Here is a 27,232-nt window from a genome sequence, read left to right as displayed (position 1 = left end):
GTGGAGCTGTTCTGGATTTAGGCAGTGCGTGCGGGTTTCTCAATCAACAGAGCTACAGAGTTGTAAGGCTGGAAACAATCGGGATCATTCTCTTTCAAATATTCAAATGTTCTACACACAAAGTTGCACTGGCTTTGTTCATCTAGTGCAAACCTCTCTCTGGAGATACAGCAACCCTGGCTTAGAGCTGGCTAGCTAGTGAGGCAGAGTGACCTCCTTCCCATTCGGAAATGGAGGGCCTGCTGCAAGCTACCATCTGCAAATAAACAGACACAAGCCGAAAAAGGAGATAAACCAGGGAATTGAACCAGTTAAACTGTTTTTAAAACCAGTTTTAGTTTAACAATTACTTGTATTGTTGTAGCACCTACAGGCCCTAGTACAGGATCCTAGTACAACTTCTGAATCAAACTCTGGCTCTTCTGACGTCGGGGGGAGTTTAGCCATTGACTTCAGACTGACCAGGATTTTGCCCTCTCTGTGGCTTGACATGGCTTAAGTCTCTGTCCACTGAGCATAATTATGACGGCACACTAGGTCACAATCAAGTGCAAGGCATTCTGAAAGCAGGTATCTCAGCACCATTCTCTTGCTGGGACAACGACACTTCCTAGTTTCACAAGATTTCTTGCAGACTGTTGAGTTGTCCATTGATTGAAACACTAGCCACTAAGGTTGCTTGAAAATCGTTTCAATTTGCATGCGCACGTGTGCACAATTCCTGGAGGGCAGGGAACTTTCACAAATATCTTCTACCTCGACATCAACGTAAGTAGTGCACGCAGTATTCAACCAGTAACAATACAAACTGGGGAAAACACATTTGCTGGCTGGGAAATGTAAATGTTTAAGTCAGGGGCCAGCTCAAGAGGAGATGGGAATGTCTCAGCTTTCCTCTGCAAATAAGTCACTCGGCAGCCTTAGGGAAGGGTGAGTTAAACCTTGGTTAAGGAAAGGACCCTAAACACATATTTTGCTTTAAGCATGTTGTCACAGTTCAGGGCAACTGCATCTGTTCCCCCTTCGTGTCCACTAAAGATCCCAACTCTAGGCTTCTTGTCCCCCAGCCATCCCATCTCAAGTGGCAAGAGGCAAGTCTCTCTCCCATCTGATGGGGATTTTTCCAGCCTGCCCATCTCCCTGCCTGCACTGCAAGTTTCCCAGCAAGCCAGACCCCTTGGGCAGGCCTGCATCGGCACTTTGCTTTCTCTTCCAAGGCTATGAACTGTAGTCATTGCTCACAGTTATAAGTTATCACACTGCTTTTCCTAAGCAAGCACATTTATTCTCAAGGTAACAGCATTAAAAACAGTAGGAGTTCCTCTAGAAATGCTAAAAATCTTACCAGTTCACCTATCAGTCTTATGGGGTTCAATGCGTCAAATGCCTTCCAACCCTTCCTAGGAAAGACTGGGGCTCACATCAGACAGAGACCTGTCCATTTGCTGGATCAGAAACAAGGTGGTGAGTGAGTTTAATTAAACTTAGGCTATTTATCCTAATCTTTTCCATCCATATGCAGATTTTTTTCATCCATGTGTGGAATTATTTTTTACATGCACCAACGTACGTGTGAAAGTGCACCACCTACAGAAACAAAAACCTAGCTGCGGGCGCTCTACTAAGCAGCAGGGTGGCATTTGAATCTCTCCTGGGTGGCCACACAAGCGCCCAGCCTACAGGGAACACTGGTGGTAGTAACTCTCTGAAGTTGTTACAACCCAAGTGAATTTGCCTAAACATTGTTAGTTTCCAGAGGGTTGCAATCATCCTCTCACATGGAATTCCACAGAATCCAAGGCCCACAGTGAAACAAAACTAATACAGTGAGATCTCCCAAAGACACTACAGAACACTGCCATGTCACTTAAGTTCCCCTGATTAGACACATGCCAATGTACTTTCCTGAACCTGGGATCTCTTGCAAGATTCCCCCATGCTCCCCCAGGACAGGTTATTCTCAATGCTCTAACATTATAGCACCTCATAATTTACGCTACGTACGACGTTTGTAGGTCTCGTTAATGCGCTGGATTTCTTCACCAGAACGAGAAGCCAGAATTTCGATCAGGCAGCCCTCATCTGTCCCCGCGCCCTAAATGCAGAACAAACATTCAATATGAAAGCTGCTTCCAGTCTACCACCCAACAGAGCATCATGGTGGCAACATAAAGACTCAACTCTCTCCCTAGTCCAGGATCTGATGAGGACTCCCCGGCTATCTAGGTATGCTACTTAATTTCTCTGCCTGTTTCACCACATGTTAAATGGGGTAAGTTATGGACTTTGTGCAAGGAGGTGATGGTTGGTTGCAGAGCTGGATGTCATCTTTGAAGTGCATGGCCCAGGTTCAAAGTCCCTATATATGTCATTCAGACCATAAACATCCACCTGGGTCTTCCATGTCTCAGGTTATTGATTTCTTTTCTCACCAGAAATTCCATTCTGAACTCGAGAAACCTTTGCTATCTAAGAGGCCCGTTCCCCACAAAAATATTTGTCTGCATTTTCCAACAAAAAAAAGTGTTGTGAAAGAACTCCTGAGCAGCTTCAGATGTTTGTACAGTGTTTGGAAGCTGCAGAGTTCTGCAAAAATACTATGTTATTGAAAGCCAAAAGTATAACTGGGTTCAAAAAAGAACTAAATAAGTTCCTGAAAAGTAGATCCATCAATGGCCATTAGCCAGGACGGTCAGGGAGCATCTTCTTGGAGCATCGCTGAACGTCTGACTGCCAAAAGCTGGGACTGGATGACAAGAGGGAACACTTGGGGTTGTCTTGTTCTTTTCATTCCTTCTGAAGCCTCTTGCCTCAGCTGCTATCACTGCACAGGTTACTGGGCTACATAGACCACCGGTCTGATTCAGTGTGGCCATTCTTAGGTCCTTATCAGTGCACACAGAGTGCAACTCTTTCAGTGTCAAGTCCTGTTTTGCAAAAGGGTAGCAGGGTAGCTCTTCTCTGGAGAAGGTTCAGAGAGCAACAAAAAGGTCTAGAAAACATGAGTTATGAGGGAAGACGGAAAGAACTGGGCTTGTTCAGTCTGGAAAGGGGAAGACAGAGGGGACATAACAGCTTTCAAGAATCTCAAAGGTTGTGTAGCAGACCAAAGGCAGTGGGTTGCAGGAGTCTGGTGGAGGGCAGGTACAGCAGGGGCTGGGTGAGTGGGTTCCTGTTTCCTGAACAGGCTGCCAGAGACTGCTGCTCAGCCATCAAGACAGCTGGAACTCATTAAGAGCTGGCCTACAGTGCAGCCTAATACAACACCCAGAGTAAGTGGGTGGGACAGGGTTCCCCCATCCCTAACCCTGGCCAGTGGGCTGCCAACAGGGGAAAAAAACCTTTGGACCAGGAAGGGGTTTTTTCCTGCAAGCTAGTGACTGGCCTATGATGAAACTGGCTCACAAAGCAGGGTGAGAAACTAGAGATAGTGGCAGGGTCCCCGTGAACTTCTGAGGCATACAAAAAACCACCAGGAAGTGCAGGACCCACGGGGCACAACCCGAGCTCCGCCACAGTTACAAGAAGGAGGGAGAAAACATACTCCTCCATCTCTGGTGACAGGACAAGGAGCAAGGGGCTTAAATTGAAGCAAGGGAGGTTTAGGTTGGACATTAGGAAAAACTTCCTGCCTGTCAGGGTGGTTAAACACTGGAATCAATTGTCTAAGGAGGTTGTGGGATTTCTGTTACTGGAGATATTTAAGAGCAAGTTGGACAAACACCTGTCAGGGATGATGGTGGTTGGTCTTCTTGTGCATGCAGAAGACTGGATTTGATGACCTCACGAGGTCCCTTCCAGTTCCTGTATTCTATGGTTATGGCTGTTAGAGTGAAATTGATTCGTATTCCAGCTTTTCACAATCTAGCAGTCTCACACATCACCGTGCTTATTTTCTTATTGCGCCGTAAAACACAATGGAAGAACATAGGCGTTTTGGAAACATCAGTAAAGATTTACCAACCTTCATGGCCCTCTTCAGTTCCTGCACGTCGTACAGCGTGATGGGAGTCATCAATCCGATAATCACCTTCTCAAAGCTCCCACTCAGCTCAGACTTCAAATCACCAATCAAATCCTAGAAAGCCAGGAAGGTGGAAAATAGCCATAAGAACCAAAAGCCCCACTCTTCTACGCAGGTGCTGGAATGAGGGGTGCTGAGCATCCGGCCACACCAGTGGCAGTGGTTCTCAGAGCAGTCCACGGACTCCTAGCCGTCCGCATCTGTCCGCGGCTCAAGCTCAGCTCCCCCGAACCTGCGCTGCCTCTCCAGTCTAGTGGTCGCTGTGAGGCCAGAGCACTAGCTCCAGCTTCCTGCTGCTTGTAGGGCATGGGGGGGCCCCAACCTTCCCCGCCAGATCCGGCTCGCGGAGAGAAACAGCTCCACGCACTGCCGCTCCTCCCCCCTCCCTCCCCACTGGGGGAACGGCAGCGCAGTGACATGTCTGGAGGCTTTCCCCGCTGCGCCCACGGGCCGGCCGACGGAAGCAGCGGGAGGCGGTGCTTGGGAGCAACAGGGGCACAAAGCCAGGTAAGTGCCTCCCCCCATGTCCAGACCCCCACACCCATCCCCCCTGCCAAGACCCCGCACCCTTAGCTTGCTCCTGCTTCTGCTCCCTCCCGGCCAGATACCCTATCCCCACCCTACTCCTGCACCCTCTCTTGCTCCTGCACCCGGGTCAGACACCATACCTCCAGCCTGCTCCTGCAGCCTTCCCCCTGTCCAGACACCCTATCCCCACCCTGCTCCAGGATCCATTGTTGCTTCTGCACCCTCCCTCCTAGCCACACACTGCACTCCCCTTGCTCTTGCTCCCTCCCTCCTGCCTGGCCAGACACCCTACTCCCAGTCTGCTTCTGCACCTACCTCCCACCCAGACCCTGCACCCCATCCCTATCCCACTCTCTGGCTGTCCTGTCCCACACAATGAACTCCTCATTTTTGTCTCCTCCCCAGAGCCTAAGGGGAGGGGTCCACAAAATCCACTAACTCTGGAACCCCAGAAAAGTAAATCTGGCCTATGGGAAATCTTGAACCTCAGTCCTCCCGGTCCCCTCCCCTTGCCCCATGAGGCTGGCGCACCAGAGGAGTCAGGTGTCTCAGTTGGGGAGGGGGGGCATATCAGTGAGGGTTGGAGATTTTGGAGGCGTTTTTTTGCTTCTCACTTGTGTGGTCCCCAAGTGATTTTTCTTGGGTCAGTGGCCCTCAACCCAAAAAAGATTCTCTACCCCTACTATAAAGAGAGCATTGAAACCTTCTGTTGGGCATAAATTAATATTTTACTTTATTTAAAATGAGGATAAACTAACATGAGACAGTTAAAATGCTTAATCTGTTTAATAATTTAAATTAAACCATCCTCCCTAGCTGCAGCACTAGCAAAATGGCTCAGGCATAATTACATAATTAACCATGAGTTTCCATTAGCAACTCGTGGTTCACGGAAAGGTTTGCATTGAGCCAGGTGGGCCACGGGCTAAAAAGTTTGAGAACCGCTGCTCTAGAGCAGCATTTCTTAAAGTGGGCCCTGAGCGCACCTTCGCAAAGCTGCTAGCAGGCCTGCATTGCTTTACCGAAAAGCTCCACAGCCACAGAGCCTCGCAGCTCCCATTCACCATTTCTAGCCAATGGGAGCCGCGGGAAGTGTCAGCTGAAGCCTTTAGGTAAACAAAGCGGCACAGGCCCACAGCCCATTTTGAGAAACGCTGCTTTAGAAGGGGATGTCTACACTGCATTCCTCTTTCGAGAGAGGAATGCAAATGCAGCTGAGCGAAATTGCAAATGAAGCGCGGATTTGAATTTCCCATGCTTCATTTGCATAATCGCATCCGGGCGCTATTTCAAAATACCCTATTTCGAAAAAAGAAATGCAGTCTAGACACGGTTATTTTGAAAGAAAACCCTTCTTTCGAAATGACCCTTACTCCTTATAAAATGAGGTTTAAGGGTAATTTCAAAAGAAGGGTTCTTTCTAAATAACCGCATCTAGACTGCGTTTCTTTTTTCGAAATAGGGTATTTTGAAATAGCGCAGGATGCGATTATGCAAATGAAACGCGGGAAATTCAAATCCGCGCTTCATTTGCAATTTCACTCAGCTGCATTTGCATTCTGAGAGGGAGAGAGAGAGAGAGGAATGAAGTGTAGACATACCCGAAGTCATCTAGTCTAGTCCCCTTGTGTTCGAGCACCACTGCTACTCTATACCAAACTCCTGGCTGAATTCCAACTCTTGTCAGTCTGATACATCCCGTCTAACTCCTGCACTAGCCTATGACTTGAGACACCAGGTTCAATCCCTTACTCCACCACAGACTGTATGGTCTTGGGCAAGCGACTTAGATCTACATCTAAAACACAGGTCGACCTAGCTATGTTGCTTATACGCCCCTGAGAAATGCAGTGAAGCCGACCTAAGCCCCAGCTAGAGACCACTAGGTTAATGGAAGGACTTTTCCCTTGGCCTAGCTACTGCCTCTCAAGGGGATAGATTTAACTACAGCAGTGGAAGAACCCCTTCCATAAGACGTATCTATTCTTGGGCACTAGAGGGGTACAGCTGCAATGCTGGATCATCTGGGCTGTGTCTACATTGGTACCCTTTTCCAGAAAAGGGATGCTAATGAGACACTTCGGAATTGCAAATGCCGCAGGGGATTTAAATATCCCCCGCGGCATTTGCATGAACATGGCTGCCGCTTTTTTCCGGCTCGGAGTTTTGCCGGAGAAAAGCCCCAGTCTAGATGGGATCTTGCAGAAAATAAAGCCTTTTCCGCAAGATCCCTTATTCCTACTTTCAAGGGTGCCAATGTAGACACAGCCCTGTAATGCAGACAAGGCCTCAGCCTCTATGGGATCAGCCCCCCTTCACTCCCAGCAGTAAAACAGGGATTATAGTACCACCCTTCTATGTTGTGAGAATAAACACTTTAAAGACTGTGAAGCACTTAGATAATACTCTGTAAGAGACTGGCTTGGGAATGACAATTATACCAGAGAGGCTATTTTCCAGATCCTGCCCCAACATCATACATGCCTAATTCTATCCGCTTCACCATTTACTTGTTAACTTGTTAGTTTCACATTTCTGTCTACCCCCATTTTCATTCCAAGTTTTTCTTTTAATCTTTGTGAAAAGTAGGTAGAGGAGAAAACAGGCAGCAACCCCATAAAAAAAATTCCCTTCCTGTGCATTTCCCCAAACAATAGCAGGGTGAGTGGGGCAGCCGGGTTTGCTGAGGTTGGGGCCACACGTGGAGAGCAGCTGCCGGGACCAAGCACACTAGGAACTGAGGTAGGTTTCCACCTTTCTTGAGCTTACCAATGCAGTGAGTGGTAAAACCCAGAGAAAACATATTGAGGATTTCACTCCCAATGTCCATTTCTGCAATAGATGCAGCATCAAAATAGGCCGTTTGTAGGGTTGCCAGATGGTTTAACAAAATATACCTAACTCCCCCTCCCCTCCCCAAAAAAACACCGGGAAAACTTTCTGTTGAGAAAAAAAAAGGGGGAGACCAAAGTTGTTAAGCAAAAAAAAAAGCGCTGCACTTTTAAATGGCCCCGCACTCCTCACTCCCCCAGCCCTGCCCCCACCAGATGCAGCAAGGGAAAATTGTCCCCGCTGGGCTTCCATCCAAGGGAAACAGGAAATACCGGACATTTCACATGTCCAGTATTTTCTGTTTTTTTTACTGGACAGGGGACCCGAGTAACGGACAGTCCAGGCGAAAACCAGACACCTGGCAACCCTAGCCATGTAGACACGTCAGGATCGGAAGCCTGAGAACTCCATAGTTCTCCATTCGGGGAAAGAGAGCTTTTGACTTTGCATTCACAGTTGAATGAGGGGAGTCGTTAATTTTCCAGGCACTGAAGTCCAGGAATTTTCTAGATCATAATCACCAAATTCAGAGGCTACGTACCCTGCCAATCGTGGACTTATAGGTGATTAAAATTTGCTGCCGTTGAGATATACTCCTATTGGCCACAATATCAGTGATGGCATCTTCATCCGTACCTGGGGGAGACACAGGGAAGCCAGCCAGGCCGTTAGTGTCCTAAACAGTAATTGTGCAGCAGGCAATTCAGCTGACTTGCCTGGGTGCAACACAACCTGGTTTTATTCCTTCCAAAACCTGACTTTCTAGTGCAGTAGGTCGTGTGGGTTGGCTACCAGCTTGGTCCACACATCAGGGATTGAATGGGGGAACCTCCAAAGGGAAAAGCACAGGCTGCTACAGCGTTCTGTAGAGACACAAAATTCTGTGGGAGGCGTGGAGGGTGCCCGTAGCTGTCACTGGGTTACACACAGGCCCGCCAATGGGAGTGTGGGGCAAAAGGGCCCAGAGCGGCCAGCCACCACTGTTGCAACTGCAGGAGTGACAGCAGCCAGAACGCCAGGCCCTTTAAATCATTCCCAGAGCGCTGGAGAGCACATTCTGGGTGGCACTAAGGGCTGTCGGGGGAGGGAGGGCATGCTCTGGGCAGAGCTGAGTGCTGGGGGGGGGAGCTGAGGCGTGGCACGCTCTGGCTGAGTTCTGTGGGGGAGCTGAGGGGGGGCACGCTCTGGCTGAGTTCTGTGGGGGGCTGAGTTCTGTGGGGGGCTGAGGGGGGGCACGCTCTGGCTGAGTTCTGTGGGGGGCTGAGTTCTGTGGGGGGGCTAAGGGGGGGCACGCTCTGGCTGAGTTCTGTGGGGGGCTGAGGTGTGGCACGCTCTGGGCAGTGCTGGGGGGGGCTGAGGCGTGGCTGTTGGGGGGGGAGGTGGGGCGCAGCCGATGCAAGAGTGTTAGAGTCGTAACAATAAATGCAAACTCACCAAGGCCCTTCATGGCTTTCCTTAGTTTCTGTGCATCTTCCTCAGGACTGAATCCCAAGGCCGGCTTGATTGTGCCCCGGTTTCCAGTCTAAATACACAGAGCAGCAATGGTTAAAGACAAAGCCAGAGAAGAACACAGATGTCGATCCTCCCCACCCCCACACACGACTATGACAAAACTGAGGAACAGGTTTGTGTTTAGATAGGCTGCTGGAGACAGCCACTTAGATACAGCAAGATCCACTCTGGCCACTTAGTGTGTCAGACTAATTGTCCACCTGACCTAGTAACCCGTCCTGTGACAGTGGAGAATGACAGATGCCCCAGAATAAATGCACAGCTCAGGCAGTTATCAAGTGATCCCTCCCCTGTCACTCAGCTGCTGTTTCTGGCAGCCAGAGGTTTGGGAACACGCAGAACATGGGGTTGCATCTCTGACTATCTTGCATAATAGCCACTGACGGACCAAGCCTCCGTTAACTTATCTAATTCTTTTTTTAACTGAGTTACATTTTTCCTTTTACATCGCCTAGCAATGAGTTCCACAGGTTAACCATGTATTGCATTGTAAAACACTTCCTTATCTGTTTTTAAACATCATGCCCATTAATTTCATTAGGTGAGCTCTGGTTCTTGTGCTACATGAAAGGCTCAATAACACGTCCTTGCACACTTTCTCTATGCCATTCACAATTCTGTAGACCCCTAATCTTTTCTGTCGTCCTTTTCTATACCTTTTCCATTTCTTATCTTTTCTGAGATGGAGTGATCAGAACTGCATGCAATACTCAAGGTATGGCCGTGCCGTAGATTCATACGGTGACATTATTGTACTTCCTGTCGTATTCTCTATCCCTTTCCTAATGGTTCCCAACTCTGTTAGCGTTTTTGACTGCAGATACAAGCTCCCATTTGGCCCTAAACTGTCAGCTCCACCTGCCAGAGAGACACTCCTAGTGCGGGCCTCCCTTCCGAGTGAGGATTAAACCACACTGGCATGGGATGAAGCAAACCTGGCTGCTACCTGCTCTGTACCTGTGCAATTCGATAAGGATTCCATTCTTCTGGCCTGCCAATTGGGCGCCTTCGTTAAATCTAGTTTTGGCTTCTTCCTTTTAGTATCTCTAGTAGTCCACAGAATCATGAAAGAATCTATTCCTGTGGGCTCCCACATGGCACTTCCACAAAAGTGAGCAAATCCCATCCTTTCCATTTGACAGGTGGGGAAACAGAGGCACAGGTGCAGTGACTTCAACATGTCACAGAGGGCAAGGGTTAGAACCTGGATCTTGACACACAATCCAGGGATAGATCTACTGGCTCACACTGCCTGTGCGAAGCAGCTGCTTCTGTCCCCACTGAATAAGAGTCTTTCCATTAACTTCAGTGCACAATGCATAAGGCCATTAGGCACACATCCTCAGAAGTATTTAGGCACCTAACTCATTCTGAGATCAAGAGAAATCAGGTGCCTAAATTCATTTGCAGATCTGGGCTTTAATGCTTCATCAGAAACTACAGTATATGGTAGGAGGAGCAAGAACCATTTAAGCATTTTCCGTGGATAGCTGAAGACAAGGTGTATGGGCACTGTAGAACGCTTAGGAACCAGTTGTTCCATGGGATAAGAAGGAAGATCCTTATGTGGATTGAGAACTGGTTAAAAGACAGGAAACAAAGGGTAGGAATAAATGGTAAATTTTCAGAGTGGAGAGGGGTAACTAGTGGTGTTCCCCAAGGGTCAGTCCTGGGACCAATCCTATTCAACTTATTCATAAATGATCTGGAGAAAGGGGTAAGCAGTGAGGTTGCAAAGTTTGCAGACGATACTAAACTGCTTAAGGTACTTAAGACCAAAGCAGACTGTGAAGAACTTCAAAAAGATTTCACAAAACTAAGTGATTGGGCAACAAAATGTCAAATGAAATTTAATGTGGATAAATGTAAAGTAATGCACATTGGAAAAAATAACCCCAACTATACATACAATATGATGGGGACTAATTTAGTTACAACTAATCAGGAAAGAGATATTGGAGTCATCGTGAATAGTTCTCTGAAAACATCCACGCAGTGTGCAGCTGCAGTCAAAAAAGCAAACAGGATGTTAGGAATCATTAAAAAAGGGATAGCGAATATGGTAAGATGGAGAATATCTTATTGCCCTTATATAAATCCATGGTACGCCCACATCTGGAATACTGCATACAGGTGTGGTCTCCTCATCTCAAAAAAGATATATTGGCATTAGAAAAGGTTCAGAGAAGGGCAAATAGAATGATTAGGAGTTTGGAACCAGTCCCATATGAGGAGAGATTAAAGAGACTGGGACTTTTCAGCTTGGAAAAGAGGAGACTGAGGGGGCATATGATCGAGGTCTATAAAATCATGACTGGTGCGGAGAAAGTGAATAAGGAAAAGTTATTTATTTGTTCCCATAATATAAGAACTAGGGGCCACCAAATGAAATTAATGGGCAGCAGGTTTAAAACAAATAAAAGGAAGTTCTTCTTCACACAGCGCATAGTCCATCTGTGGAACTCCTTGCCTGAGGAGGTTGTGAAAGCTAGGACAATAACAGGGTTTAAAAGAGAACTAGATAAATTCATGGAGGTTAAGTCCATTAATGGTTATTAGCCAGTATGGGTAAGAAATGGCGTCCCCAGCCTCTGTTTGTCAGAGGATGGAGATGGAAGGCAGGAGAGAGATCGCTTGATCACTACCTGTTCGGTTCACTCCCTCTGGGACATCTGGCATTGGCCACTGTTGGCAGACAGGATATTGGTCTGGATGAACCTTTGGTCTGTGGACATTTTTATGTTCTTTTGTACATTGTCATAGGACTATGTGACCCCCCCCCCCCCTCGATTGTCCCTTCCTGCCCTAAATTTCTATGAGTCAATAGCAAAGCTCATTGATTTTGGTGTGAGACCAGGCCATACACAGATTACAGATTACATAGATAATCCACATTCCTGTATGAGAAAGGTGCAATGGTACTTCTCAGTGTCAGAAAGTGCTAGCCTCTTCCTGCTCCATCATTTTCCAAAGTAAATATCCTTGCACTGATCAGATAAATGTCCCAGTGTGGGCACTGAGGCTGCCTGGCACCGCATGGTACCTGGGAGCAAACGCACTCACCTTCGCCATGGTGTTCAGTTAATATTTGAAGTTCAAGGTCCCCAAACAGATGCTTATCTGCAATAAAAAGGAGGGGGTGTTGACAAAAAAGGAAATGTCCTAGCAAATAATTGACAGAATTTGCTCTCTCTGCCTCTGTCTAAAGGTGATTGATGCTAATGGGGATGGTTCCGCCTGACACTAAAGGAAATAATATAACTGATTCATTCTTCGAGGAGGCAGTAACCGTACACCAACATTGTTGTTACCAGGGGTTACCTTCACCTTTGAGACAACCACTAACTTCTGATTAACTTAAAAAACAACAAATGGTCTGGTAGCACTTTATAGACTAACAAAATATGTAGATGGTATGATGAATATTTTGGGTCTGCACATCCTAAACTCAAAACTCTTGTCATCTGAAGAAGTGGGCTGTGCCCACAAAAGCTCATGAGACCATCTACATGTTTTGTTAGTCGTTAAAGTACTACCAGACCATTTGTTAGTTTATCCTGTACAGACTAACTCAGCTACCGCCTGAAGCTTACTAACTTCTGAGTTACTGTGGGCAAACAAGTATCGGCGATACTTACTACATTTGGATATTTATAGACAGGGCTCGACAAATAATACAATCTACTCACCCATGGCGAGTAGATTGTAACCCAGAAGAGCCGGGTTCGGGCGATCTGTGCATGCGCAGATCACTGGACAGCACGGCTGGTGAGCGGGGCTCACCACGGTTCGGCGAGCCCTGTTTATAGATATCCACAACTTCAGATATCAGCTTGATTCACCCTACCTGTCCACTGGTTTGGGATTGTCAGAGAAAACTAAGGGATTAGAAACTCCATTTGGGAGCCAGGTGCTTAACTGAGCTAGGTTTCTTTGGCAATCCTACCTTTTGAGGCCAGCAAGTTACAGTAGAACCTCATTCGGTCACCCTAATGAGCTCTTTTGGGGAAGGACTGCTTTTTAGTTCTGGGTTTGTACAGCACCTAGCACAGCAGGGTCTGCCAGGTGTCACTGCAACACAAACAGTAATGAATGGGAGATCTACGGCATCGCATGGAGTTAACACCCAGGGTGTGTCTAGACTACAGAGTTTTGTCGACAAAAGTGGACTTTTGTCGACAAAACTACACCTGCGTCTACACTACCGCTGAGTTCTGTTGACATAACGTCGACAGAACTCAGCAGTTTTGTCGACGCTGGTAAACCTCATTTTACGAGGCATAACGCCTTCTGTCAACAGAGTTTCTGTCGACAGAAGGTGTTATTGCATGTAAACTGTCCTTTGCGTCTACACTACCATGTCGACAAAGCAGCTTGCTTTGTCGACAGAACTGAATGTAGTGTAGACGCTCTGTGTCGACAGATACTGTCGACAAAACTTCTGTCGACAAAAGCCTGTAGTCTAGACGTACCCCTAGAGAACAAATCTGATTTAACCAAAAAGCCAAAACATATTGCATCACAAAATGTATATTCATTTATTCTGATAGCTGGGGGTTTACCAGGATAGAGGGTGAGCAGTGCAGTGGACCGTGGCGTAATTTACATAGATAATGAAGTCTGCGCAAGAGGAGAACTCGCTGGAATGCTGTTAGCCCAGCAGTCTCTCTCAGCGAGGTTGTGTGTGGAATCGCTAAGGTTGTAATTTAGCAAGTGGGTGGGATTCATGGGTGAGCGCCCCTGGCTTAAGAATCACTTAAATCCTGGTTGGAGGATGTAAGTGGTGCGCTGTCTTGTTCCAGCCCTCTGCTGGAGGGGTGAATCTCACCCAGTGAGAATTAACAAGGTTTGGCTCCTTTCCTGGAATAATGAGTTAGCTACGTGAGGCACAGCACAGGTCACAGTGTCTGGACAGATGGACTCTCATCTCAGCCCTTCCCACCTGCTCACTGTGTGACCTCGAACAAGTCTCTTGAGAGCAGATCATTAAAAATATTTAGGCATCTAAACAGGTTGATGAGCATCTTGAGGAAATTTCCTAAATGCCTAGGTCCCTAACTACCACTGTCCCTTCACTTTTCAGTGTCTCTATTTACCCATCCATAAAAATCAAGTAATAGTCTCTAGAAGCTTTGCAAAACATTGAGATCTTCCATTGAAAGTTACTGAGAGCAGAGCTGGCATTTGCTGGCAATTCTGAAAAGAAAATACTGGTTTGGGCAGAACGAGCACTTCAATTTCAACCATTTGAAAAAGTAACTTTTATTTTGTGAAAATTTAAAATGTCAAGAAACAAAGTTCATTTCCAATTGAAATATTTCTTTTCAAAAGTGTCCAGTAAACACTTTTGAAGGGCGGGAGGGAGGAAGAAGACAAGAAGAAATGAATTATTCAGCAGAATCAACACAATTTTTTTAATGGCACCAAATCTGATTGTGACCAAAAAAAAAAAAACCAAACCAAAAAAATAACCAAAGGGGTTCTGCGGAAAGAACTTTTTCAGTTTTAACTATAAATGACTCAGAGATCTGGGAAAGAAATTCTCATTTAGGATTTTGATATTTAGGGATAGGATTTACTCTTTCTGGCTGTAACTGCCATCTCCTAACAAGGCTGTGTTCTGCCCTCTGCCTTTCTGAGTACTCCATGCAAACCCACAGCTGGAACTTGCTTTTTCAGCTGTGAAGATTCCACAGACAACTTATTCATAGTCTCTCAGAGCCCAGTTTTTATGCACCTATTTTTTCTGTTTAAATCAAGAGGAGCCTAAAACCTATGAATTAACATAATCAAAGGTTACAAAGAGCCTCCCTCACTTAGGATACATCTAGACTGAAAGGCTATTTCCAGATACCGAAAGTATCCTGAAATAGCTACCCCTCATCCAAGCAACACGTCCTCTATTTTGAAATAATTTTTGAACTAATGGGCACGCTATTTCAACATCCCTGTAAACCATAGTCCACGAGGAATAAGGGATGTCTCGAAATAGAGCTTTATTTCAAAATGTGGCGCCGAGTAGACATCAAATTTCAAAATAAAATCGAAATAAGATACGCAAATTGAATATCTTATTTCGATTTTAGAGTGCAGTCTAGACATACCCCTATTCCAGCTGAGGGGAGGTGGAAAGGAAGAAGTCAGAATTTGGCCCAAGCATTTTAAACAAGAACTCACATCTCGGGGTAGAGGTTTCTCCTCAGCGGGTTTTAGCACAACATAGATGAAAACATCCACGTTCTAAGACACTTGAATAGGAGTGTTCAAGTCAGCAGCTACTTGGTGTTGGTAGCAGAATCGTCCCCCAGAAGCCTTTCACATGACTGTTCCACGCCCAGTAGTGCTGTGGGAGTACGCTGATTCAGATGTGACTTTTGCTGGTGTTTGTGAGAAACAAGGAAGCCCAATGTCTTGCATGATTAAGAAACCAGGGCTGTCCTTACTCATACGCAGAATATGGAGCCATGCAGAGCACTCAAAAATGTGTGGCACCACTAGGTCTTACTGTCGACCCACCCACCTCTTCCCATCACTGCTCTGTGACTCTGCTTCCTCCGCAGAGGATCTAGTTAACTTAAAAGTGACAAAGCCAGCCAGAGCTATTAGCAGACACTGAACTTGTGAGAGCCATTCAAGTGGTAATGAAGCCATCTCACAGGCATTTGCCAGCCCCAGGTACATACTGCTGGTTTCCAAATGGACTGTGATAGTCGGCAGGACCGTACTTTAAAATGAGTTTTGAAAATGTTTCATTAATGTGTTGCTGAAGATTATAAAATCACATCTCTAAAAAAATCATTGTCCCCTCTCCAGCTGCCACCAGGCATAGGAGCACAGGTTTACTAATACTGCATAGGGCCCCATAAATCCTATAGATAGCCCTGTAAGAAACAATTATAAGGAGGTAGGACTAGAAGGAGTTGAAACACAAGAAACTCAGATATTCAGCTGGTGGCAGGTCCATCAAAGTCAATGCAGGTAGGCTGATTTACCCCACATCTGGCCCATGTAAGTTATCTGGAAATTCTCTTTTTTTCCTTAGGCTTCATAGGTATGACAGATGTATAAAATATTGACCACGACAGCTTGAAAGGAAGAGTTAACTGTGATGATTAGGCCTCCACTGGAGTAGTGTGTCCAATTCTGGGCACCGCTTTTCAAGAAAGATGTGGACAAACTGAAAAAAAATCCAGACAGCAACAAAACTGATTAAAGGTCTAGAAGACATGAGCTATGAGAAAAAATTGGGAAAAAAACCTCTGGCTAAGTCTAGACTGGCATGATTTTCCACAAATGCTTTTAATGGAAAAGTTTTTCCGTTAAAAGCATTTGCGGAAAAGAGCATCTAGATGGCACGAAAAGCATCCGTACCAAATCGAGACACGGTTTTGCGCAAGAAAGCCCCGATCGCCATTTTCACAATCGGTGCTTTATTGAGCAAAATAATACCGCGTTGTCTACACTGGCCCTCTTGCGCAAAAGCATTTGCGCAAGAGGGCTTTTGCCCGAACGGGAGCAGCATAGTATTTCAGTAAGAACACTGACAATCTTACATGAGATCGTCAGTGTTCTTACAGAAATTCAAGCAGCCAGTGTAGACAGCTGGCAAGTTTTTCCGCAAAAGCAGCTGCTTTTGCGGAAAAACCTGCCAGTCTAGATGCAGCCTCTATGTTCTGTCTGCAGAAGAGAAGATTGGGGGGAGGATGCTATAACAATTTTCATGTACATCAAAATTGTTACAAGGAGGAGGATGACAAATTGTTTTCCTGAACCATTGAGGATAGGACAAGAAGTAATAGACTTAAACTGCAGCAAGGGAGTTTTTGGTTAGGAAGTTTTTGTCTAATGTCTAATTAAGCATTGGAGCAAATTGCCTAGGGAGGTTGCTGAATCTCCATTATTGGAGGTTTTTAAGAACAGGTTAGACAAACACTAGTCTGGAATAGTCTAGTTATTATGTAGCCCTGCGTGGAGGGGAGGGGATTGGATCGTAGTCCCTTTGCCCTGGTTTACACTAGCGAGATATTTCAAAGTAACCCCTCTTATTTTGAAATAATAAGCAGAGCGTCCACACTACAAAGCCCGTTATTTCTAAATAACAGGCTGGTTATTTCAAAATTTACTCCTGCTTTCCTCGGTAAATAACACTTATTTCAAAATAGCGGTAGTGTGGACACTCCACTGCTGCTGTTTCGAAATAACTACTCCCCAGAGTCATTTGAACTAGTTACTCCCCAGTGCTTCCTGTGGCTCTAAGCTGAGGTCGTGCGTCTACATTAAGGGAGCCTGCCTCGGACTCATTTTGATTTTGTTATTTTGGGACTTATTTAGCATTTAGTTATTTTGAAAAAAATTCCTAGTGCAGACATGCCCTTCCAGTGCTACACTTCTAGGATTCTGTGTTGTGATGGACTCCATTTCTCTTCTTCTAGACCTACACTGACTTCCATTCCAGACAAACCTGACAGTCTCATGCTTGTCAGGGTAAGTGATCTAATACTGCTCTCATGTATGATCCTGCCACTCCGTTTATCTAGTAGGTTAAAAAATTAATTCCAGATGATTTTAAAATTCTCCCACTTTATCTTTCTACATGGACCAGGGACCCAGAAAGATGTCCCTGGACTAGGGATATAATAGTGTAGTTGATTAAACGATTAGCAAAAGCTTATAGGTTAATCCTATAGACTACACGCATTTCCCTCTCCCCGCCAGTAAATGTCTCAGTCCTGGCTTTGTGGAAGCAGGCTCTTTGCTGGCCAGGCCTCTCGCGCGTATTGCCATCCAAGCAAAAGGTCAACTTCCCCTTGATGAAGACCCTTACACTATGTAACTTAAAGGTCAGCGACGAACAGGAACCAAAACCAGACCTAAAAAGTTCATGTAAAGTTCATGCTGGTTGTGCTGACTGTGCCATGCCCAATAAGGCAGAAAAGGAAAAACAGGAAACCATCTCACCCCCTTACCCCTGTCACTTAGCAGACAGGGTCTGCTAGCCTAGCACAAAAAGTGCGCAAAAGCTCTCTAAAAACAGCTACCCCTCCTATATCAAATTGAGGAATCCCGAATAAACATTGGATGGCGGAATATGAGCCAGGTCTGAGGACTGATCACCCGAGGGCCACCTCCCGCTCACCGAACCAAACGAGTTCCTGTAGAGCATAACGTATACCAAACATAACGAATACCAAATATGTTGTTGTTGTAGTTTGTGTGTCTGTTCAATGTAAGTATTGTTCTCTGAAATTGTTTAGAGGTATTGTTAAGTAGTAGTGTTAAAAGTTTTGGATAAATGATTAGTCTTATAAGTAAGACTGATGTAAATGTAACTGTTAATAATCCCTAGTCCCTTGTTAACAACTATTGGGATTTAGAGAAACCTCAAAGAATTTTCTTCATTGTATTGCATTTTGCTTTTTGGACATTCTAATAATTATTTAGTGCCTACGTATGTAAGAAATTGATGAAATCATAATTTATACGTAGAAGCCCTTTAATAAAAGTTTAAAAGATATTTAGTAATAGTTTGCCTGTTTCTGCGCCTTCCTGGGACTAGCCACATTTCCGAACCTTTTACTTTAAACCACAGGCTTGTGATGGGTCCGGCTTGACAAAGCCCTGGCCAGGCTGATTTAGTTGGGATTGGTCCTGCCTAGAGCAGGGGGCTGGACTTGATGACCTTCCGAGGTCTCTTCCGGTTCTATGGTTCTATGGCCTACCCCTGCTGTGGCTCTGCATTTCAAGTGCTTCAAGAGCTGGGTGGGCAGGCAGCCCAGCTCGGTTCTGGCTCGTGCCAGGTCCGGGAGCTCAGACCCCTCCTAGACAGGGGCTGATGCCACCCTGCGCTGCTGCCTCTTTCTCAGAAGCAGCAGTGCAGGGCGACAGGCAGCCAGTCCATAAGGGGAGCTGGTTTTTAAACTGGCTCCCCTCGCGGACCAGCTCCCACCTGGCACCCTGCGCTGCTGCCTCTGATACGGTGGCTGCCGACCCAACCCCCGGGGGCTATAGAATAGTCGACTAACCAATAAACATCCATGAGGTTACTCGACTATTCAATTAGCCAATATTTAACATCCCTACCCTGGACAATGAAAGGTTGAGAGCTGAGACCTCTCAAAATTAGCCTCCAAGTAATGCCTCGGTCTGGGCACTCAGAAATGCTCCAAAAGAGCAGACCCTGAACATGCAGGCCAGCCACGGCGCATTTCCTATTGCAAACCATCTCGCAGGTGGTGAATCTGCCTATGAGGGTGAGCTGAGCAAAGCCATGCACATGCAGACAACAGGTGGGAGCAGAGCTGCCCAATGACTTCTTTGTAATTGTTCTTTTGGCCCCATGGCCCCGTGTCTGATAGGAGCCCTGGAACTACATATGAAGTTACTGTGGGAGAGAGCCAAGGGGGGTGTGGTAATCCCTTTTATGGGACTAACTTCTGTGGAAAGACATCCTGACAGATGAACATGAGAAGTAACTGCAAGAGCTTAACGCTCGCTCATAGCTGCATTGTTAAATGAACCCTTTACACTAGGGATGTAAGTGACTAGTCGACTACCCAATAAGACTAGGCTTATCGCTCAGTCGAGTCACTATTCAACTAGTCGCTTCCCACCCCCCTTTGTTGCCTCTGTATCAGTGGCACTGGGGGGAGGGGGCAGAGCAGGAGCCGGTGAAGGGGGGAGTAGGGGAGGCAGAAGCAGGAAAGGGGAGACAGAGAGGGTGGCTCTTGTACATTTCAAAGGGAGAGGCGCAGCAGTCGGGACCCCATGAGAGCAGGAATGGCTTCAGTCCCTGCTCATGCAGGTTCCCCATGGCACCTCTTCCTATGAAATGTACAAGGCAGAGGCGCAGTGGGATAGCAAGCACCCCCCTTATTGATAATCGACTAGTAGATCAGTTGATTAATCGAAATTTAACATCTCTAGTTTCTACTGCATCTAAAAAGGTGCTGGGCCCAGAGAGGGCTGCAGTGAAGAGCTATGGGGAAGGCAGAACAAAGGTAACAGAAGCAAGGTCATGCAGTAGGTACGTTAAGTTCAGTTTTTCAAAGCACCTGAGTGGCGCGGGGTCCGACCACACTGCAAAACATACAAATCAAACCCGCTGGGAGCCAGCCTCAGAGCCTGGCTCAGCTGACCCGTGCTCCTGCCAGAGCTAAAAGCAGCTTGCTCCATCTGGAGCCTGGGCTGTGCGACGCCCTCCAGGGTTTCAGACTTGGGCTCCAACTGAAGCAGGGCCATCTACGCTGCAATGTGCAGCCCCCAACACAGGCCTGAGTCAGCTGAGCCAGGCTCCGAGACTTGGGCCGTGTACACGACCTTCTCGCGCCTAAGTCTTTTCAAAAGTGCCATGGACCCTTAGGAGCCTGAGTGACTTTCCAGGTACCAGTCACTGCGTTGAAAGGCAACGGGAGTCAGGGCCCTAGGGACCAAGTCACTTTCGAAAACGGGACTTGAGAGAACTATGGAGGACAGCAGAGAAGCTGGGCTGGGCCAATGGTCATGCAGGACAAAAACATTCAGAGATTTTTGGATGAAATGGAAGAGAGAGGAATGGAACCCATGACAGATGAGAGTTAATTTATCCAGTTTCCAGATTTAAAAAACTCCATCTCTAGGCCTATTGATTAAACCCAGATAGATCCCCAACTCAAGAAGTTAGAAGCATCACTGACTTCACCTAGCACTCTGGAGACCGATTCTCCATTGACTTGCACCTTGCCTATCACCAGGGTAGCCTGTGTGTTGGCTATCCTGATTCTCCTTGGGTGGGGGGGACTTGAGCCCACCTCCCTAACCCTGGGGGAACACCAGAACCCACCTCACCAACCTTGCCTTCAGGGCATCCCTTACCCTGCTGCTTGAACCCACCACCCTGCCCTCCCCAGGCAAGTGCCCTATCCCCTGGGCCACCTCAAAACCCATCTCATTGCCTTATCTTCAGGGCATCTCTTATCCTGTCTTCCACCGGGGCATAGTGGAGAGTGCTACCATTGATTTGGTAACACTTGCACAGATGTCTGTGACTACACAAAGTGACACCCGTAATGTCCTTTTCACTGTTCTGGCCACACTGTTTTATTTTCACTAGATTTACTGGGTGTTGCTCGGATCCTTAACTCCATTCATTTTTGTTTTTTGAAAATACAATGAAAATATCCATGCTTCATTGAAATCACTGCTCTGGGGTGGAGCTTGAAAGGAGGGGGTCAGGAGGCAGGCTGCCCCAGGAAGAGAGGGCAACCCCAGTCATCTTACCGTAGCAATTTGGGGCCAGGTGAGATTCATCTCTCCATAGCTGCTGCAGCACTAGTGGGCACACCCTGAAGGGGTGCATGTCCCCCAGCTGAGGCAGGTCCAGTTTGTCTGCTCCCTGCACTCTCCTGCCAGAGTGGGGAATACAGCAAACTGTGCACTTTCCCCTCGCTCCCTGACAAAGGGGAACAGCCAGCAGTGTTCTGGTATGAATCTAGTAGGGACAAGGAGGAGCCAGTCCCTTTCACCTGCCTGGGGTGATTGTCTCTTTTCTGCATGGTTAATAAGAATTAATCCCATTCCAGGCACATCCAAACCCTGAATTTGCTTTAAGTTATGATGAGAGGAAGCCACATTTGGTACTCCTAGCGCTTACTGCATAGGAGGAGTTCCTGAACAAACCCCCAGACAGACTCTCTTCAGTATATAGCAGACTGTGCAAGTGAAGAGCAAACAACAGAGTCAGTATTGCTTTGGTTAGGTATATCCCTCTGCTGCAAATATTGCAGGAAAGAAACTTTGATTTTTGTTTTAAGTCAACATTTCCATGAACTCTAAAGTAAACAGAGGGAAATTTTCAAGAAGTTTGGGATTTTGCCAGACTAAAAATACAGAGAGCCCAACCTGAGTTACTTTCATCCCATTTAATTAAAAACAAAAAAACCTCGGAAGATCCACAGAGGTTTTCCTGCCTCTGCTGCTCTGCTCAAGTTGTTTGTATCCACATGCAGGAGTAACACAGATGCTTGTGTTCAAACTGACTAGAGGAAGTAACAAAGGAGAATGTTTCTTGTGTAAACAAAGAGACCGAGGAACGACAGCCTAAGAATAAATGAGGTGGCAGAAAAAGCAAAGGACCCAAGGCAGAGACATACCCACAGGATGGAGGGCAGTGTGGGCAACCTGCGGCCCATGAACCACATGCCAGGACACTGGACTAGAAGGACCTTTGGTCTGACCCCGTGTGGCCGTTCTGATGTTCTCGTCTAGAGCTGAAATGTATCTGGCCCACTAGACCCCACTCCCTTTCCAGAGCGGAGAGCGAGCCCAGGAGTCCTGACAGGGCCTCTCTCTCCAGAGTTCGTAACAAAGTAAGAATTGACATTACAATTGTATGGCTGCCCAGTGTCCCTTACGGGACTTGCCACAAGATGACAGAACGTGTGAGTGTTAGAGCGGGGGAGGGTCTAATATCGATTTAATTTCCTTTCTTTTACCTAGGAATTCGATACAGTGCTCCTGCCAGCTAACGACTCAGGGAGAGTATTCCAGTACCTTGGTAGCCCGTGGATAGAGATGATGTGTACGGTGGGGAAGGAGACTGGGGTTGCTTCCCCCTCCCCATTTGGTGCTTAGCTTATTCTGAGCATGCTCAGTAACACTACTAAAGCCTCCGTCTTCAGACACCCCCTCCCCTCCCTCCATGCGCTCACTCTCTTCTCCCTCTACCATCATAGCACACACAGGTCCCACCGAAATCTGACATGGTGCCTTCCCGGCCACATGTGGCCCATCAGGGTTCTGAGTGTGGCCCGTAAGACATTTTGTTTACTGTTGACCTCGCACAGGGTTTCCAGATTCTGCTGGGTTTTGGCCACCTATTTTTTTCCCTAACAGTGTTACTAAACTGACACACACATAAAGCAAGGGCAGGTGAAGTGAGGTGCAGGCTGATCGCACACAGCACTGACTGTGAGAGCCCCGTGCTTCCTCTGAATCCAATCACAGCGCTGCTATGGCTCAGTTGGCACAGCCTGCACATTACAGGCAGGAAAACACAGGCAGCAAAACTAGCCCGTCCCGGGAGACTGTCTCGATTGTGACAATCTTGCAGCCCCCTGAGATGAAGCAGGGCCACACTCATTAGCCTAGGTTGCCCATCACTGATCTAGGGCAGCTACTCTAGACGGCTCCCACTGAAACTTGTTAAAACAGTGAGAAGTCCTGTGGCACCTCGGAGACTAACAGATTTATTTGGGCATCAGCTTGCAGGAGCTTGCAGGAGTAACCACTTTGTCAGATGCATCTGATGATTTTGCAGATATAGAGTTCCTGCAGCGGTTCCCACTCTTTTCACATGGACCCCTTTTCAATCTATTAAAATTTCAGGGACCTTCCTCTCCGTGGGGAAGAGGGGGAAAAAGAAAAAGGAAAGAAAAGTAAGTGGTGGACCCGATCCTTATTTTTAAACTTTCCACGGACCCTCGCAGTACCGTCACGGACCATCAGGGGTCTGCGGACCACAGGTTGGGAACCACTGCTACACTGTCGGGAGCAGTCCTTCTGAAGTCCAAGTGACACAGCTCTGTTTAAATGTTATCCAGTCCAGTTGCAGGATCAGCAACTTTAAAGGGGAGAAAGTGGCTGTAGGGGGGCGTTTCAGATCTCTGATGCACACAGAAGGACACACATACAGGTACACACAGTCACCCGCTTAGCTGCACAGGGAAATCGACCAGCATAGCTTGGGTAGGATACACTGTTCTATTCCAGGCAATGCGGATGAGGCAATATCTTTTATTGGACCAACTTCTGTTGGTCTTTAAATTCACACCCAACCTTCTTCCGAAATAACTTCTCCATACAGACAAGCCCTCTTAGGCTGTGTCCAGACTCAAGGGAAAAAGTAGCCTTTTTTCGAAAAAACTTCACCTGCGTCTAGACTACAGCCACGTTCTTTCGAAATTAAATCGAAATAACGCGGCTTTTCTTTCGATGGCGGTACTCCTCATTTCATGAGGAAGAACGCCTTTTTTCGAAAGTGCTCTTTCGAAAAAAGGTGTTCTTGAATGCAAACAGGGCTTTTTCGAAAGAGAGCATCCAGACTGCCTGGGTGCTCTCTTTCGAAAAAGCGGCTTGCTTTTTCGAAAGTACTGCTTGCAGTCTAGACGCTCTTTTTTGAAAGAGGCTTTTTCGAAAGTATCTTTCGAAAAAGCCTCTTTTGAAAGAGGCTTGCAGTCTAGACGTAGCCTTAAAGGGGAAGAGTATGCATCGAAACCTGGAAAGTGGCCTTTTACTGCTGCATGCCTAAGCCAAAGAATTAGTGCCGGATCCTCGTTTGCCCTTGCCTGTGTGTGAGCCTGGGGGTTGTACTGGAAACGCTGCGGCTCAGGGGTCAGCTACCTGCATGGGCAGATGCAGGATCTGCTTGACTGTGTCCTACCTGCCACATCCACCTCCTCAAGCAGCCAGCTTCCACCCACCGGGGCTCTGCCTCTACTAACTGCTTCCTATGCAGTGGGCCAGCCCCTCTCAGCTGGGATGGGGTATTCCGGGTGATTTCATTGCCTTCATGGGGTGGCGCCAGCAAGAGCAGAATCTGACCCCCCAGCCGCTCCTCTGCTTCCCAGCCCGACACCCCGCCCGCTCCGCTCACCAGAAGCCACCTCTCTAGCGCCCGAGGGGAGCCTCTGCTCCTTCCTTCTCCCCAGCCTGCCTAGCCAAAGGCAAGCTGCCATCCCGCAGCTGTGCCACAGGGCGCGGCAGTAGCCGCGGGAGGAGTAAATTCTTCACCCACCCACCAGCAGGGCGAGAGCGGAGGGTGTCTCGGAGTCAGGTTCCTCTTTCCCACACTTGAGGTCCTTTCTCTTCCCCAGCGGGGGAACACCTAGGCCCAGAGCCCCCTCCGAGCCGTACAGCCCTGGCACCACTCCCCGCCCAGCCGTGCGCCCCCGGGCCAGGCTGCGCGCCCCCCTCTCCATCCTGCCGTGCGCCCCCAGGCCAGGCTGCGCGCCCCCCTCCCCGCCCACCCGTGCGCCACCAGGCCAGGTTGCGCGCCCCCCTCTCCGCCCAGCCGTGCGCCCCCAGGCCAGGTTGCGCGCACCACTCTCCGCCCAGCCGTGCGCCCCCAGGCCAGGCTGCGCGCCCCCCTCTCTGCCCAGCCGTGCGCCCCCAGGCCAGGTTGCGCGCCCCCCTCCCCGCCCAGCCGTGCGCCACCAGGCCAGGTTGCGCGCCCCCCTCCCCGCCCACCCGTGCGCCACCAGGCCAGGTTGCGCGCCCCCCTCTCCGCCCAGCCGTGCGCCCCCAGGCCAGGTTGCGCGCCCCCCTCTCTGCCCAGCCGTGCGCCCCCAGGCCAGGTTGCGCGCCCCCCTCTCCGCCCAGCCGTGCGCCCCCAGGCCAGGTTGCGCGCACCACTCTCCGCCCAGCCGTGCGCCCCCAGGCCAGGCTGCGCGCCCCCCTCCCCGCCCAGCCGTGCGCCCCCAGGCCAGGTTGCGCGCCCCCCTCTCCGCCCAGCCGTGCGCCACCAGGCCAGGTTGCGCGCCCCCCTCCCCGCCCACCCGTGCGCCACCAGGCCAGGTTGCGCGCCCCCCTCTCCGCCCAGCCGTGCGCCCCCAGGCCAGGTTGCGCGCCCCCCTCTCTGCCCAGCCGTGCGCCCCCAGGCCAGGTTGCGCGCCCCCCTCTCCGCCCAGCCGTGCGCCCCCAGGCCAGGTTGCGCGCACCACTCTCCGCCCAGCCGTGCGCCCCCAGGCCAGGCTGCGCGCCCCCCTCCCCGCCCAGCCGTGCGCCCCCAGGCCAGGTTGCGCGCCCCCCTCTCCGCCCAGCCGTGCGCCACCAGGCTCTGCTGTGCGCCCCTTGGGAGCGCGTACCACCGAGGCTCCTGGGACCTAGGCTCGCGGCGCCCCCCTCCCCGCGCTGCGCGGTGGGGTTTGGAAAGCGGCTCCTCACCCCTCCCCAGCGAGGGGATTTGCGGAAAAGGGGCCACTCACCCGCTGCCCAGAGGCCGAGGCTTCCGCTCGTGTGACGGGGAAGGAGACTAATCGCGAGAGCGCTGCTGGCTCGGCTCGTCAGGGCAGGACGCGCCCTGTGTCGGGGGCGGGAGGCGGGGATACATTGGCCCCTTTCCCGGGCCCTGTGGAAATAGCCCGTCCCTGGCTCCACGTATCCCGGCCAGGAGCCAGGCACTTCCCCGCCTTCCCTTTCTCCTCGCCCGAGCGCGGGGAGGGGCGGGAGCCCCAAGGACACTCGCCCCGCCCGCGCTAACTTCAGGTGCAGGCACCGAGTCCAGCAGGCCCAAGTGAACGGAGAATCCTGCCCTGGCTCCCCTCGCCCAGTGCTGGCTCTCCGCGGGTGGCTCCTGGCAGCCGCTCTCTTAAAAGGCAAGGGTTGCCCACTTGAGACCCAAGGCCATGTCGCCCAATTTCCTGTCTTTGGGGAGCGATCTTCCTCTCCAGCGTCTGGCAGTCAGAATGGGGCTGCATCCCTGACCATGTTGGCTAAGAGCCATTAACAGCCCTATTCCACCCCCAAAGTTAACCCTTTTCTAACCCAGTTACCCTTCTGGGCTAACATCCATGGCCCTGAGTGCCACGGGTTAACAGACAGTATGTCCTGAGAAAGTCCTTCCCCCTGTTTGTATTAAACCTGCTGCTTAGTAATTTCATTGGGTGACCCTGAGTTCCCTATTGAAGCAAAGGGTGAATAATAGCCCCCCCACACACACACACTTTTCTCAAACCATAGCCCCCCCCCCCACACACACACACACTTTTCTCAAACCATTTCCGGCATTATAAACCTCCATTAAATCCCCCTGCAGTCTGCTCTTTTTACAGCCCTAGTGTTTTTACTAGGTCAGGCCCAGCGGGTCGCGACCAACGGCTTGATGTCAGGATAGCGGTCAGTTTCTAGCGGAGTGCCCCAAGGTTCGGTTCTGGGACCGGTTTTGTTCAGCATCTTTATTAATGACCTGGATGAGGGGATGGATTGCACCCTCAGCAAGTTTGCGGATGACACTAAGCTAGGGGGAGAGGTAGACACACTGGAGGGAAGGGATAGAGTCCAGAGTGACTTAGACAAATTGGAGGATTGGGCCACAAGAAATCTGATGAGGTTCAACAAGGACAAGTGTAGAGTCCTGCACTTGGGACGGAAGAATCCCAAGCATAGTTACAGGCTGGGGACCCACTGGCTAAGTAGCAGTTCTGTAGAAAAGGACCTGGGGATTACAGTGGATGAGAAGCTGGACTTGAGTCAACAGTGGGCCCTTGTAGCCAAGAAGGCTAATGGCATATTAGGTTGCAGTAAAAGGAGCATTGCCAGCAGATCCAGAGATGTGATTATTCCTCTTTACTCGGCTCTGGTGAG

At 48.9% G+C, this 27,232-nt stretch overlaps 1 protein-coding gene across 3 annotated transcripts in view; it reads right to left on the bottom strand.

The window, feature by feature from the left end:
* The window catches only part of ANXA4 (annexin A4), a 37,976-nt gene extending 11,958 nt beyond the window's left edge, over nucleotides 1-26,018 (bottom strand). The window contains exons 1-6 of one of the 3 annotated variants that reach the window (XM_006119082.3): nucleotides 25,855-26,018; nucleotides 11,960-12,016; nucleotides 8,819-8,906; nucleotides 7,926-8,020; nucleotides 3,965-4,078; nucleotides 2,005-2,095 (exon numbers count right to left, since the gene is read on the bottom strand). In XM_006119082.3, coding sequence (XP_006119144.1) covers nucleotides 2,005-2,095; nucleotides 3,965-4,078; nucleotides 7,926-8,020; nucleotides 8,819-8,906; nucleotides 11,960-11,968 — 397 coding nt within the window. In that variant the 5' untranslated portion in view covers nucleotides 11,969-12,016; nucleotides 25,855-26,018. Of the gene's footprint in view, nucleotides 1-2,004; nucleotides 2,096-3,964; nucleotides 4,079-7,925; nucleotides 8,021-8,818; nucleotides 8,907-11,959; nucleotides 12,017-15,073; nucleotides 15,198-25,734; nucleotides 25,830-25,854 lie in introns of those variants that run through there. The other 2 variants (XM_075910867.1, XM_006119083.4) reach the window with 2 other exon arrangements.
* Nucleotides 26,019-27,232: the final 1,214 nt, after the last annotated feature.

Source organism: Pelodiscus sinensis, chromosome 28, assembly GCF_049634645.1.
Source record: "Pelodiscus sinensis isolate JC-2024 chromosome 28, ASM4963464v1, whole genome shotgun sequence".
In the NCBI taxonomy this organism is placed as follows: Eukaryota; Metazoa; Chordata; order Testudines; family Trionychidae; genus Pelodiscus; species Pelodiscus sinensis.
The sequence above is the reverse complement of the archived record's forward strand: the minus strand, read 5'-3'. Positions and strand labels throughout refer to the sequence as shown.